The 14,393-nt window shown below is 39.9% G+C and overlaps 1 protein-coding gene across 8 annotated transcripts in view; it reads left to right on the top strand.

Annotated features, from left to right (window-relative positions):
• The window catches only part of LOC121185645 (RNA-binding motif, single-stranded-interacting protein 3-like), a 160,128-nt gene that overhangs the window by 95,964 nt on the left and 49,771 nt on the right, over positions 1–14,393 (top strand). For all 8 annotated transcript variants that reach the window (XM_041043925.1, XM_041043919.1, XM_041043920.1 and 5 more), the window contains one exon: positions 4,518–4,609. In XM_041043925.1, coding sequence (XP_040899859.1) covers positions 4,518–4,609 — 92 coding nt within the window. The remainder of the gene's footprint in view (positions 1–4,517; positions 4,610–14,393) is intronic.

The raw sequence follows: 14,393 nt of genomic DNA, 5'->3' as shown, positions 1-14,393 counted from the left end.
ATTCTTCCGTTCTCTGGACATATCCTTATCATCGTGCCCAGAAGAGCTATCATTTACATTCACATGAGATGAGAGTTTGCACTGAATTAGAGAGAGGGTAGTTTTTAGTGTTATCAGTTATATGAAAATGTACAAATTACATCTTGGGCAGAAGCGTGGTGTAGTAATTTGGCAAAGTGTCCGTCAGCTTGGAAGGCAGACACCTGCTCAAAGGCTCATCAAGCTGCCACCCAGCTGAAGTGTCCTTGAGCAAAACAATGAATCTCTACCAGCTTCTGGGGTGTGTTCTGTCGTTGATACTTGACCTCTGACCTCCCCGAAGAGAGGGGCAAATACATTTTCAGAATACCCAGATCTCACATTGAATGATAAATAGAGTCAGAGCGAATGGCCCATTCTCTTCAAGGCTGATGTCCTATCAAACCAAACTAGTCGAGGAGAATATACCCATCATTCATGCCTAATATAATGGTGACTGGTGTCTGGCATAACATATGACGTGTGCCTGTAGCCCATGCAAACACATAGTACTCTCTAAAATGTGCAGAACAAAGCTAGATACATGTCAACATTTACAACTACTCAATATTTTATTTAGAAAGTATGTACAAGCCTCATGAGAAGTGGTTTGAGTTTTCTGGAACAGTAATACTAAGGACACATTTGATATGAGCCTTCATAGTTCATCTGTAAATCACTGTAAACAGAGCAGCTCCAAGAAGTGGCTCCTGGTTACACTGCAGATTAAAGTCTTAAGCCTCTAGTTTGATTGTAATCTAGCCCAATCAGCCAGTTATACCTGAGAGCTGTGGGTAAGAGCATTTCCTATAATACATTTAAGTTACCATCACATTTAGTGTGGTCTCCCTGATGTGTGTACGTGTGTTATGAATATTCCACTTGCTGCTACTCAAATGTACAATAAAAATGAAAAGATTAATTTAGATAAAACCATGTCAAAATCATGTTATGGTCATCAGATATTCTGCTCATAAGAATTTTACACAGGGATTTAATTGTTCCAGTGTTTGATATTACTGAAAACACCAGCGTAATTTTGGCTTTATAAATTTGATTTGTCAGGAATTTGTTATTTTGTTTGTGACAAAACCTTTAACTTTTACATCTTGGATGGATCCACATAATTGAAAATTGGCTATTACATGAGGCTACATGCTACTAATGATGAGTAACATTCAAATTTTTATGTAGACCTGCAGTATTACGGAACCCCCTGCTGCCCTCATAACCCAGAACTATTATAATCCATAATGAATTTCATGCTTAATTATTACACAGGAGGAAATGGAAATGGTTAAATAAACTACTTAACAAATGAAGTACAAGGAGCTTTAAGCTGTTGTACATATGATTAATATTGTTTGGAGAAAAAAAATCTCAACAGTGACCTGAAATTTTACTGATCTGAAATATTATGTTTATCTCTGATGATGAAGCTTTGTGACAATAGTAACTTACTGCATGAGCTGTCTGTGGCTGGTACACAGACAACTCATGCAGCTCATTATTTTTTATGTAGCCACATGTTCTTCTCTCCTTAAAGCACCAGCTTTATCAATGCAGCCGTTCTCTATTTCAGCAACCATGTGCACTACTGATTATGTTGATGCTGCTGCCATCAAACAAAAGGCCACTGTTTTGGACTAGTGGTGACTGAATTATCCATTGTGAGCCATGTTTTGGGTTTTATTTCCCCACTAATTACATGGACAGCCTATGGTTAAACAAACAGCGATTAGTTGAAATGTGAAATATGAGAGATATGGAACTTTTCAAATTTTTCTGGAATAAAATGAGAGTGTCTTTCAAGGCTACTGATGAATACTGTATGTGCATTCACAATTAGTTCAGCTGTTTTGTTGTGATCCTAATTAGATAAATATAGATTAAATGCAAAAAAAAGTGAATGCTTGTGTATGTGGTGTGCATGTGTATGTGTGCATGCTTGCATACATTTGTAAATCTGTTTTCTGGGCTTATCTGTGTGGATCTGTGTTTGTTGCAGTCACTAATATGTGCACGTTATATGTGTATGAGCTATAGTAAGAACTTGTGTGTGTGTTTGTGTTACCCTATTTTGGCTAAATTATGGGTTTCTCATTAGCAACGGTATAAATATTTGTGTGTGCAGTGCAGATCTCGCTGTGAAAGCAGCTTGCTGCCTTTGAACAATAAAAAAAAAAGAAATCATCTGCTTATCGGCAAAACTGAGCGTGGCTCCAAATCCTGGGAAAGACAGACAGACAAGAACAGATGTTAGAAATGAAGAGGGCGGTGGGGTGTATTCCCTCATTCTGAACATCTTTACATTTAGGACTATGATGAGTGAGGCTTTTGAAAATCATTTAATTGTGTTAACATGCAGATGAATGCAGCAGAGGTACTTGTGTTTTTGTGTCTTTTTTGCTTTTTTTTTGTCTTATTTTACAACTCTTTCCAGCCCCACCCATATGACCCAGTAAAACAGGGCGTGTTTCTGAAAGCAGAGATTGATATGCATGTGTTAGGACCCTTAGTCCTTGAGTGATTCCTGTTGTACCAAAAAAAAAAGATCCCTGGAGCATCAACAATTTGACAGACACACCATCCACACACACACACACGGACACGGACACACACAAAATGGTGCAGACCTTACAGTATCACAATAAAATCGACTGGGGTTCATTCTCTTTGCGTCTTTATTTCTTTAAACTGGACTCTGAATCACTTTAATCGCTGCATTAAATGTGGAGAATTTTTCAGGATGTCACTGGTGCAGAGGCATACAGTATTGAGCACTACCACAGGAGCACCATGCGTAATGACAGATTTAGTGTAGTACAGGGACCAAATGAGCTCACATGGTATTGAATGCCAGACAATCGGAAAGCAGTAGATTTCACATGTAAAACTGAGGATTCTTTCAACATTGAGTCACAATATACATGGTAAAGAATACATGTACATCTACAGACAATGCGTTGGAGCAGTGCCATTATGAAGTACATTAAAAGACATTGGAGTCATTACAAAGCATGGTCATAATTCTAGTGCAGAGAGCTGTAATGGACATAGACTTGTGCCATTAGAAGATCTTTTCACAAACAGAAAAGCAAGAGTTACTGTTATCACACCAGTTCTGTTGATGTTATGTGCTAAAACACATTTAATGGAGGAACTTGCATCTTTCATTAAAAACATGACCTGACTTGACTTTGACACTTTTTTTCTGATTAATACAGTGTTGAAAACAAAACAGACAGAAATAAACACTGATTGCTAGGGGTGTGCCCGATTCATCGATTAATCGTGACGCAACACTTTTCGATTCAGAATCGATTCATAAATGTTCAAAAATCGATTATTTTAATAACGGAAGGAAAGTGCAGCGATCGGAACGAAAAAAAAGTTGTGCGTGCCCTCCCCCCGGACATATTATAGGGTCCTTTATTTCCGCGATCACTGAATTGCGGAATTGGCCGATTAAAACGGAATCTACTTTTTAACGCGGAATATCGCGGAATTTGACATAATTTGAGTGCAATGCTGTTTTCATGTGGAAGAGGAACGTGTGTCTAGGGAGAACTGCACGGAGGGAAGCAAATCTGGGTGGCACAACAAGCCCCTTCCACAGACTAAGCCCCTCACCCTTCAAAACAATGCAAGCATGGCGAAGCGGCTACCTACGGCTTTGTCTTCGTTGGTGAAAAACTGCGAAACTCGACGCGAACTGCTCGGCTCTGTACTGAGGGGTTAGCCTCGAGTGTTGCATATTCTGTCAACACTCCGTTGACTGGAAATGTAAGAATACGCGCAGTGACCACATAGTGTCCAAAATCCATATGAGAAACAATCTGGCTGACAGGCACATACAGTAAGATTTAAAAGGATTACTTTCTGGACATGTAAATCAAGATATCAAATTGTAATAGAAGTGGAAATACTGTCAATTTCCTTTCCCTATTTTTTTCTTTTCTTTTTTAACATATTTTTTTAATTTACATGTTCATAATAAAATAACCAAATCAGAATCATGTCAGTACAGCCACACAATATATATTTTTTAGTATTATTATTATTATTGTTTTTAATCTACATCAATAAATGAATCAGACATTTAGAACTACATGTGCAAGCTAATTTTTTTTTCTTCTTTTATCAGGAGTTTTAGACATTTTAGTCATTTACATTAAAATGGATGGATTAATGGATATTTTAAAAATATACATTATTTTACAAGTAGCTACAGAGTGAGAAAAGAAACATTCTATGTGTGGAAAAAAAAGATTAATCGAGATGCATCGATAATCGGTGAATCATCGAATCATAGTACTGTGAATCGTAATCGAATCGAATCGTGAGGTGACTTAGATGGCACATCCCTACTGATTGCTTTTGCTCATTAATATCAAGACCAAACATTAACTGATATTCCTTTTATTGTTTATCTTTTTATCCTTTCTCCACACCCTGCTCCTCCTCACCTCTGTTACCGCTGTTGTCTGTGTTTACAGGCTATGGCTTTGTGGACTTTGACAGCCCTGCAGCAGCCCAGAAGGCTGTGGCCTCACTCAAAGCCAGTGGAGTCCAGGCACAGATGGCGAAGGTAAGCTTCACTCTTTGGTCTGCTCTGCTTTTGCTTTTTATCGAGGTGTTTGGCTCCTTTCTTGCAGTGCTGTATACCCCAGGCAGACTCAGTCATTGTCTGTAAACCCCTGGAGTTAAGCTGATGGCGTTGGCGGTGACGATGGTCGGTGTTATTTGCGGCCATAATAATATTAGTGACAACAACTGTGTGATGCTGATAATAACTGGATTCATTGTGTATCAGTTATCCTGTTACACTGACTGATGTGAGACTGATAGCTGCAGCTTTGATTAAGTCAATGATGAGATTATTGATTGAGCCCATATAGAGTTATTGATTAATGATTATGGTCATGATGAAGTTATTGATCAAAGCCTTGAAAAGATGGGAGAAAGGATGGACCAGGTGGTTTGGACAGCTGAGCTGAGCTTCTTTTTTCTTTTTTAGTTTTTATTTCCCTAGTTTTTGTGTGTTCCTCTTGTATTTGTTCTCTGTTTTCTTTTCAGATGGCTATAATCATTAACATGAATCACATCAATATACAGTAGAAACAAATCGCCTGTACACCTGTGTTACTCTGCAGTATGTGTGTGTGTGTGTGTGTGTGTGTAGCTGGCAGTTGTGGACAGCAAAACACGTGGGCTTAACCAGCACAATCACATTATACTTATATGCGTGTGAGAGAAAGACACTGAATAGTCTGCCTTGCTTTCAGATTCGTTAAGGCTGTATTGCTGCATGCTTCCTTTTATAAATGAGAGAGGAGTGCAATTAAAATGGGCCCATCTTCAGGCACCAGGAGCATCCCATTGAATTAAACAGCAGCAAGCCTCTGAGCCACCTTTGCCTTGCTCTTCTATTAAACCTCTTTTCATTAGACTTCCATCTCTTATTTTGTTCCTAACGGCTTGGGGGGGCATTTGGAAGAGCAGTGTTGATGTGTTTAGCTGTTATTAAAGAGAGAAGAACCCTCGACTCCTTGGAGATGGAGTTTTCCGGAGGGATGGAAAGGAGGGCAAGGAGTCAATTCCAAATGAAATTACACAGACCTCTCACTGTTTCATGAACTAATTATACACAGAGCCGCCGATGTCCTGGCTAACTTTCCTGAATCAGGGTGCAATGAGAAAGTCAGTTTCACTGATGTTGGATTTCCCGTTCGAGCCTTTAACTTTTTGTAAGATGAGCAGCTTAATTGGGGTTTGACAAAATCTTGGTTCTAATGCATTCAGTACCAATTAGACTGACTGAGACAAATTTGTCAAAGTGAAAACTCATGTCATGCTAGTTCTTACGTCTTTCTCAGAGTACACTGATGTTTTGTAGGTTAGCTGGGACAGAAACCTTTGTTCTTAGTTCTTATCTGTTAGAGAGTTGAAAGCTTTACCACCAAAGAGAGAAGGGAGGTGGCAGTAGAGAGGGAAGAAAGAGGAGATTAGCTTTTGTGAAAGAGAGAGGAGACGTATAAGAAAGGTGAACATTGATTATTTTTAAATGAGCGGAGGTTTGGAGAAAGCCTTGTATAATGCTATACTGATCTGACATTCAACTTCACTACCAAGCCTGTGGTGGACTGAAACGCTGGGCCAGACACTGTTAAGTTCTCCATGGGATCTAATCTTTAAAGATATATTCAGCCAAGCATGCAATGTGCTTAACTCTAAATATCCAAAAACATGGTACAGAAACATGGGAACCATTAGTAAGTTAAATTAAGTAGACTTGGTAGTAATATAAAAAGGATTTAATTAATATGCAGAGTGGGATAATGTGTCATGATGCTGGTTAAAGGTGTTGCTTTTAAAACATTTTTCTTAGCCATACCTCGATCAAAGTGCTACAACACAAATAACTTATATATTATATTATATTTGTATCACATACTGTATAAAATATGAAGGTAAACATATGTATGTCCTACAGCTTAATTTCTGTAGAAAGTTAATGTTGGTTGCCTGGAAGCCCACAAACAAGTTAAATGGGTCCACTACAGAAAAATATATACAATTATTAGACAGTAGTCTTGTTGTTGTCTCTTTTTAAACTTTTGTTCTTTTGTATGAAGTAGATAAATACAAAACCACAAGACACTGTGGAGTTGCATATCTGATGCTGTAGAGCTTTTGACAGGAGATACTAAATCCTTAACTTTATTGACAAAATAATAAATTGAATAACAGGGAGAGCACCAGAGACAGTTTCAACAATGCTTTCAGATAAGCTCTCATTTAAAAGATGTGTTGGATTACAGTGAAAAATGGGTGTGAAAAACATTTCTGTAGTCAGTGTGAAAGGTTAGAGAGCGTGTTAACACAGTCATTAAAACTCCATTTCAATAGAAACGTAAGTTCTATACATGACTGTTTTGCACATCAAGTGAGGGACGTGGGTGGCATGTCCTGCCTGAGAGGATAAACTCAGGGCAAGAAGTTTAAATTAGCTTAAAATACCAAGCAGGAGAGTATTAAGCAACTGTGTGTCTCACAGTGTAAGAAGTCTGAAAATTCAACCTCAAAGTTTACCATAATTAGAGTAACTTCCTGACATTACCTATGAATTAATTGGAGCACAACTGAAGCAAGATTAGACAGTTGCTGTGTATATAATTGTACTCACTGTGAGAAACCTTTATCCATTAAACCCTGCAGCCTGCACCGACATCCACTTTGTGATAGGTGCATGTTTTGGTTGCAGAAGTAAACGAGACACGGAGAAAATACAGTGAGCCAAGATGTGAGGAGAGAAGACACTGCGTGTACTACACTCTCTTCCTTCAGTCTTCTTGGTAATTACTGTTGACCTGAAAGATGATTACTGCTACAGCTGTACTCCCCCTCTCTCTCTCTCGCCTGCTCTCTCCGTTAGTTTTTCTTTTCTCCCAGGCTCATTCTAACTTTCTCTCCTCGTATCTGTCTGTTGAATCCACATTTAATACTTTAAGTCATCCTTACACTCAAACACTGTGTTGCATCGAAGACGGTAGAAGCTTTTAATGATATCTCTTGTTTTACTTGTAGTAAAACTGTATTTTAAATATTTCTACTTAAGCTTTTGTTAATTGTTGAGTCACAGAGCACAGCCTGTGTAATTTACTTTGCACAGGTAAGTGGTGAGGGAGTGTGTGTCCTTTTCTTTGTTTTCTATTTTCTATGGTTCTCCTTGTGTCCGTGAAGCCTGCATTGACACAAACTGCTGCACTTGCCAAAAAAACAGATGTGTGTTTGTGTGTGTGTGTGTGTGTGTAGTGTGTATGTGCATAGACGTATGTGTGAAATGTCTGTGAAATCTTGTCATTACAAAAGACTGACCTTCCTAAGTAAGTATTTAGCGCAAGAAAAAATATTGTGTATTAAAATTCATATCGGGCACTTTTTTACTATGCAAACACAAAACACACACTCTGCTTATGAGCAGTGAGTGTGCGTTTGTGTGTACAATAACAGTTACAGAGGACCAAGGTCACTATGCTAATTAGAGAGATGGTACCACTGGCAGTGACACTTCACACCTCCCTCCCTTCTCTCCCTTTCTTCTTCTCTCCTCCACTTTGTCCTTGGCACCTCCTGCCTTTCTCTCCCTTTCTCTGTCTCTTTTTTCTTTTTACCCCCCCACTCTCTTTTTTCTTCTCTTCTCTTCTCTTCTTTTCATCTGACCCCCTCTCCACAACCTTCCCTCCTCATCCTCTCTCCTGTACTTTTTTATCACCCCCTCCCCACGCTGTATGTGTTTGAGTCTGTATGTGTGTGTGTGTCATTGCCTCCTCCAGAGTCATTAGTTACAGGGTTGAGTAAGGACAGAGAGAGAGAGGGAGAGAGGGAGCGGGAGAGAGGGAGAGGGGGGTCTGTGTGGGTTGAGAGAGGAAGGCTTGGTGTGATGAAAGGACACACACACACACATAAAGTGAACATCATTGCGTGACTGTCATTTATCAGCCCTGAACAAACCCTTCGATTAGTCCGATTATGTTCTTTCTTTCTTTCTTTCTGTCTTTCTTTCTTTCTTTCTTTCTTTCTTTCTTTCGTCTTGCGTGTGTGTCTGATAAAAGCCAGATGCCTGATCTTCTCTTGCCTGGGTTTACTGATGTATCCAGTGTGTGCTAGCTTCCTCCCCTGTGTGCATATGTGTGTGCTCTGCCTGTATATGCCAGTATATATATTGCGTGTGGATCTTGACAGCTGAGGTTAGTGATGGGAAGAGGAGGACAACAGAGCAGGCGGAGACATAAAAAAAGATGAGCGGAGACAAAAACACACAGACAGGAAGACGCGAGCGTTGCTCTCGTTCTCACCCCACTCGTCTGTCACTCTCGTCTTTTCCTTTCCTGAAACTGTGTCACCTTCTTTCTTCACCTCGGTTTTTCCTTTTCCTCATCTTTCACCCCAATAGTTCAAATGTGTTTGTTTCCTTCTTACCTACTGTAGTAGTGCTGCTTTATGGTCTGTTTTGAAATGTGAAATGATCAGTCTCAAATCACATTATAGGAGAGAAGGAGAACTTCAGGCTAGAGTTAGCTGTCTCTCCTTCATGCGTCCACATGTGATGATGGCAAACCTCAGCAAGTCTGTATGTTACCCTGTAATTTAAATCACAGCCAGGAGTAACGTACATAGTCATGGAGAAAAGTAGGGGGTGCTCAAGTCAAGAATGACCCTATTCAAAACAAACACTGCGGATTTGCACTCACCAAGCACTTCACCAGAAACACCTGCTCATTCATGCAACTATCCAGTCAGCCAATCATGTGGCAGCAGTGCAGTGCATAAAATAATGCAGATACAGGTCAGAAGCTTCACTTAATCAAACATCAGAATGGAGAAAAAAATGTGGTCTGAATAATCTCTGGAGTTTACTCGGAATGGTGTGAGAGAGGTAAGGGGAGACTGGACAGACTAGTTGCACATGGTAGAAAGACTACCATGTGCAACTAGTCTGTCCAGTCTCCTCTGACTAGTTGCACATGGTAGAAAGACTACAGTAACTGTACAGTAACCACTGTGTACAACTGTGTTGAAAAGGAAAAGCATCTTCGAATACACAACACATTGAACCTTGAGGTGGATGGGCGACAACCAGGTCAGGTTTCACTCCTGTCAGCCAAGAACAGAGTCTGAGGCTGAAGTGGGCACAGACTCACCAAAACTGGACTGTTGAACACTGGAAACACGTAGCATTCAGAGGGCTTATCTAATGAATCTGGATTTCTACTGAGGCACAAAGATGGTAGGGTCAGAATTTAGACATCAACAGGATGAATCCTCAGACTCAACCTGCGTTGTGTTAACAGCCCAGGCTGCTGGTGGTGGTGGTGTAATGTTGTGGGGAGTGATTTTTGGCTGACTCTCTGCCTTTTAATACCAATCAATCACCATTTGAATTCCACAGCCTGTCTGAATATTCTTGCTGACCGTGCACTTCCCTTTATGGCAACAGTTTCGGTCTTCTGATGGCTACTTCCAGCATGATAATGCTCCATGTCACAAAGCAAAAGTTGGGTCATGACAGCGAGTTCAGTATGATGTGTTGTCCCACCAGTCCCACCAGATACAATGTCAGATGAAACTACCAGATACTGTATGTCGTCCAGCTGTCCTGCCATAGACAATTTCTTATGATTTCCAACAGCTGGGGCCAACAAGGAGTCCTTTCTGCAACATTATTTTACAGTAATCCAGCATGCACATATTTTTTTTGTATCGTAAAAGAATCTATTTTGGACTAGACATTTGATTAATTATAATGTTCTTATCCTCCCCAAGATCTCGGACCTTGTGTCTGTTTCAGTTTCAGTTTAAAGGTGGAGGAGAGCGGAGTGGCCAAGGACGTGTGTGTGCATGTGTATTCGTAGCAGCTTTCAAAATGAAAGCTGAATTTATTTGTGTGCATGCACGTTGTACCCCTTCTGTGTGAACTTGTGTGTTTTTGTAAGGCCGGACCACCTCTGGTCCAACAAAAGCAAGAAGAGCACAATGAAGAGAAGGAGGAAAGAAAGGGAGAGAGGAGAGAGGAGTGGGAGGGAGGCTAGTGAGTGAAACCCAATCGAATTAAATGTAATCTGGCCTGAATGTGCACAACCATCAGCTGCTCTCCAATCTTATTAACCCTGCATTACCAGCCCTGGGTTGTGTGTATGTGTGCGTGTGTGTGCGTCTTCTTGCGTTAGTGTGTGTGGAGGGAGATGGTCGGGAGAGAGATGGAGGAGTTAAGTGGATAAGTGAGAAAAGCAAAGGAAGAGATGGACGGGATGGGAGGAAGAGAGTGTGAAAGGCAGAGGGATGGAGAAGAAAATGAAGATGAATATGGGTGTTTGAGTGATTAATGTGCCTCTGTGGCATTACTGATGAGAAAATATTTCTCATCATAAGAGTAATCATAATAATTTCTTGTGACACTTAACAGTTTCTTTATTTTGGTGCATTAACTTGTGTATTATACCATCAAAAGGGATTGCAAGTGCACCGCAATCAGTGATGCAATATTGTGACCACAGTTCAAAATCTTAGCTAAATAAATGGCTGAAAGTACTTGTTTGATAAAAACACAGAGTACAAACACAACATTTATCTAATGATTTTTCAGCTACCAGTTGGCTATGACTCTATTTTATTTTTTTTATAACAACAACAACATAACACAAAATAATCAGATTCAACTTCTGTTTCTTGCAAATAACAGTTTCAGAAAGGACAACAGGAAACACCAACACATTACCCAACAAGCCTTTTTGGACTGCTTTCTCCAAATGCCTCTATCAGTGTTATATGCCACCATGAGTAATTTTGTGTAGTTCCTAGTGCCCTGCCTGAAAGCCATGCCACAACAAATGTAACAAGATATATATATATATATATATATATATATATATATATATATATATATATATATATATATATATATATATATATATATATAATTTTTTTTTTTTTTCAACAGTTCATTTACAATTTAGCCTTCCTACATATATTCACAAGTGCAAGGTGAAAATTCCATCTGTGTTTATTATACAGTAGTTTTTCTCACTCTGTCTGTGGTCTGCTATTTTCCAGGATATCAGCTTGATGTTTGAAAGACCTTGTTGTGTGTATCCAGCCTGGGGCGGCATACTGTAGCTTAAGTGATACGCAGCCAAGAACCATCCATCCAAAGGGTCCCGACTCATAAATACTTTATGCAATGTTTTCATTAAAAATGATCACTTTAGCACTTGAAACGAGGAGTCGTGCCTTTCCTGAGATGAAGTTTGCCAGAACTAAAAGAGGTTCACAGACAAATAAATGGTAGTCGCACGGAGAGACTTAACTAAGAACACAGAGGAGTTTCTTAGAAAGGGCCTACCTAAAACCTGCTGTGTGGGAAAATATGTGCAAATGCCTTCATGAGTTTGTTATTGTAGGATTCCTAAAATCTGATCACAGAGATTAGCAGAAGGGAAGTTTTTTTTTATCTAAAAAAGCTCCCTGGTTGTTAATTTAAATCACAGATTTGTAGCTTTATTACTCATAGTAAGCTTGTATCTCTGTGGGCACCAGAGATTAACACGCTATGATTTCTGCAGCTCCCTGCATCATGTCTGACAGCAGAAACAGAGAGAAAAAAGAAAATTGGGTGGTGGTGAAGTTTTGATGGCTGCTCTAAAGGAAAATGTACCAAGAGCTCCAAAACTGAATTTTTGAATCAGAAAGAGAAGCTTTGGAAACTTGTTTTTAGACGTTGAGGCATTTATGGTGCTTCATGAACACATACAGTGTAACAGCTACACGAAGGATCCCCATCACCAGTGAAGTGTTTTAATGAACCTTCTCTTATACACTCACTCAGAAGTGCTTAGAAATTCTGGGTACAGTTTTATTCATTTGTGTCCCAGTCCATAGAATAAATATTACAGCAGAAAACCAGCATATGGATCATGATGTCATTACATAGGGTCATAGTATATCTAAGTGGTGGTAATGTGATAAAATGTTAAAATGTGTTGTTTGATTTCTCCCTCAGGCTGATGTCAGCGCTGTGCTTGCTAACAGCAGTACAGCATAGATTTCAACTGAACCTGGTCCTAACACGTGCAGAAACACACCCACAGTGTGATAGTGGATGAAAGCATTACATCTTCATTGTTTCATATTTCAACAATACAAAGCTTTTGGCTACAACAATAACATTTAAAATGCTATTATTTTAGAAGAAAACGAGATAATGAGTCTCCAGCTTATATCAGGCCTCATTTTGTCAGAGTGAGGTGTTTTTCAACTGGTGAATGCCTCATTTAGGAATGAAACCCTTCAGGTTTAGTATCACCCCGGCATGGAAAACAAAGAGGAGCGAGGGAAATGTTGCCATGAAGAGAGGAGGAATAGAGTAGGCAGCTGGAGAGTGGGGGTGGTGCTTGGTTTGATGGAGCTGGTGTTGAGAACAGCTCTATAAGGACAGAGATAACTGGAAAACTCTATAAAATGCCTCTCCTCACATTCTCTCCCTCTGTGGAATTAGCCTTTGAGTGGGCTGCTGGAGCGAGGGAGGGTGCATATGAGAGATTGATGGAGGGAGGGAGTGGGAAGCCCGAACTGTAGCGAGAGAGGATAGAGAGAGATGGAGTGAATATGGAGTGGGCAGCCTGAACTCTGAGAGGGAGGAATACAGAGTGATCAAGGAGAAGGAGGTAGTACAGGAAGGAAATAAAAGGCAAGAAGAAAAGGAGGGTTTGAGGAAGAAAAGGGCTGGTGCTGCATTTAAAATCTTACTCCATCCACTCCGAGGAATACATATGAATGAAGTATATTAATGGTGGTAGGAAGAGGCTGACTGAAATGTCCTTATTTTATGGGGACACTATTAAGTCTGTTTTCTGATTGGCTGCTCAGCCCGCACATCTCTCATTGTTATTGGTGGCCAGGCATATTTGTTGTTTGTCATTGGGCAGACAGCAGAGTCGGCTAGATTCACAATCCGATGGCATAATTCAGCTATCGATCAAACTTTGTGGACAGCAGTAGCCAAACTGCTCCTCCAGACAGAGAGAGACAGAGAAAGAGAGAGAGCTTTCAGAGTAAAATATCACAAATCAAATGCTGTAACCTTTTAGAATGTCTGAGTCTGCACATGCCCACTGAAAACCAATGAGGCTTTTTCTCTTGCTGCGTCTGTCTGCTCTACCTCGTCACTTGTCTTCCTTTCTTTTTGTCTTTCTTTCTTTCTTTCATTTTCCTCCACTCACACATCTCCGATTTCAGCTCATCCTCTTTAAAAGTTTCTTTGCTGAGTTCCTCAGGGTCACTCGTCTTTGTTGATCTAAATGGGAACAGGCTGAAAATCTTGATGACGGTAGAGTGAGACACCTTCAATTCCTGCTGGTCCATGTAACATTTACTTGGATGAAAGATTTGCATGCATGTGTGTACATCTCTGCAGAAAAAGGTGAACTGTTCTAAGCTTAAAAATCAAGACAAAACCAGCGCTTCATAATTCAGCAGCATGTTTAGCTCTGTTACATTCTGTAAGACAGATATGGAAGGCGCTTTTGACACACAACCACGGTTTGTGAGGTTAAAATATTTTACAGTTCAGTTCACAAAAATTGTAAAAATGTGCACTATTTACCACAGAACCAAGTGTAGTGAAAACTGTGCACAGTGGATTATTCTGAACAACCCAGACATTGTTTTCAGTGTTGGTTGCAGAGCAGAGGAAGCTCCAACACTTGCAAATATTGCGGGTCGCAGCGATATTTCATGACAGATGTCTCAAATCCCCTAAGAATATACGGTAGAATTGAAAACATCTTCACAGCATGATATCACTAGGGGTAAAT

The sequence above is a fragment of the Toxotes jaculatrix genome, chromosome 8 (assembly GCF_017976425.1).
Source record: "Toxotes jaculatrix isolate fToxJac2 chromosome 8, fToxJac2.pri, whole genome shotgun sequence".
Classification (NCBI taxonomy): domain Eukaryota; kingdom Metazoa; phylum Chordata; class Actinopteri; family Toxotidae; genus Toxotes; species Toxotes jaculatrix.
Note: the sequence above shows the minus strand (reverse complement) of the source record. Positions and strands in the feature narration are given on the sequence as shown.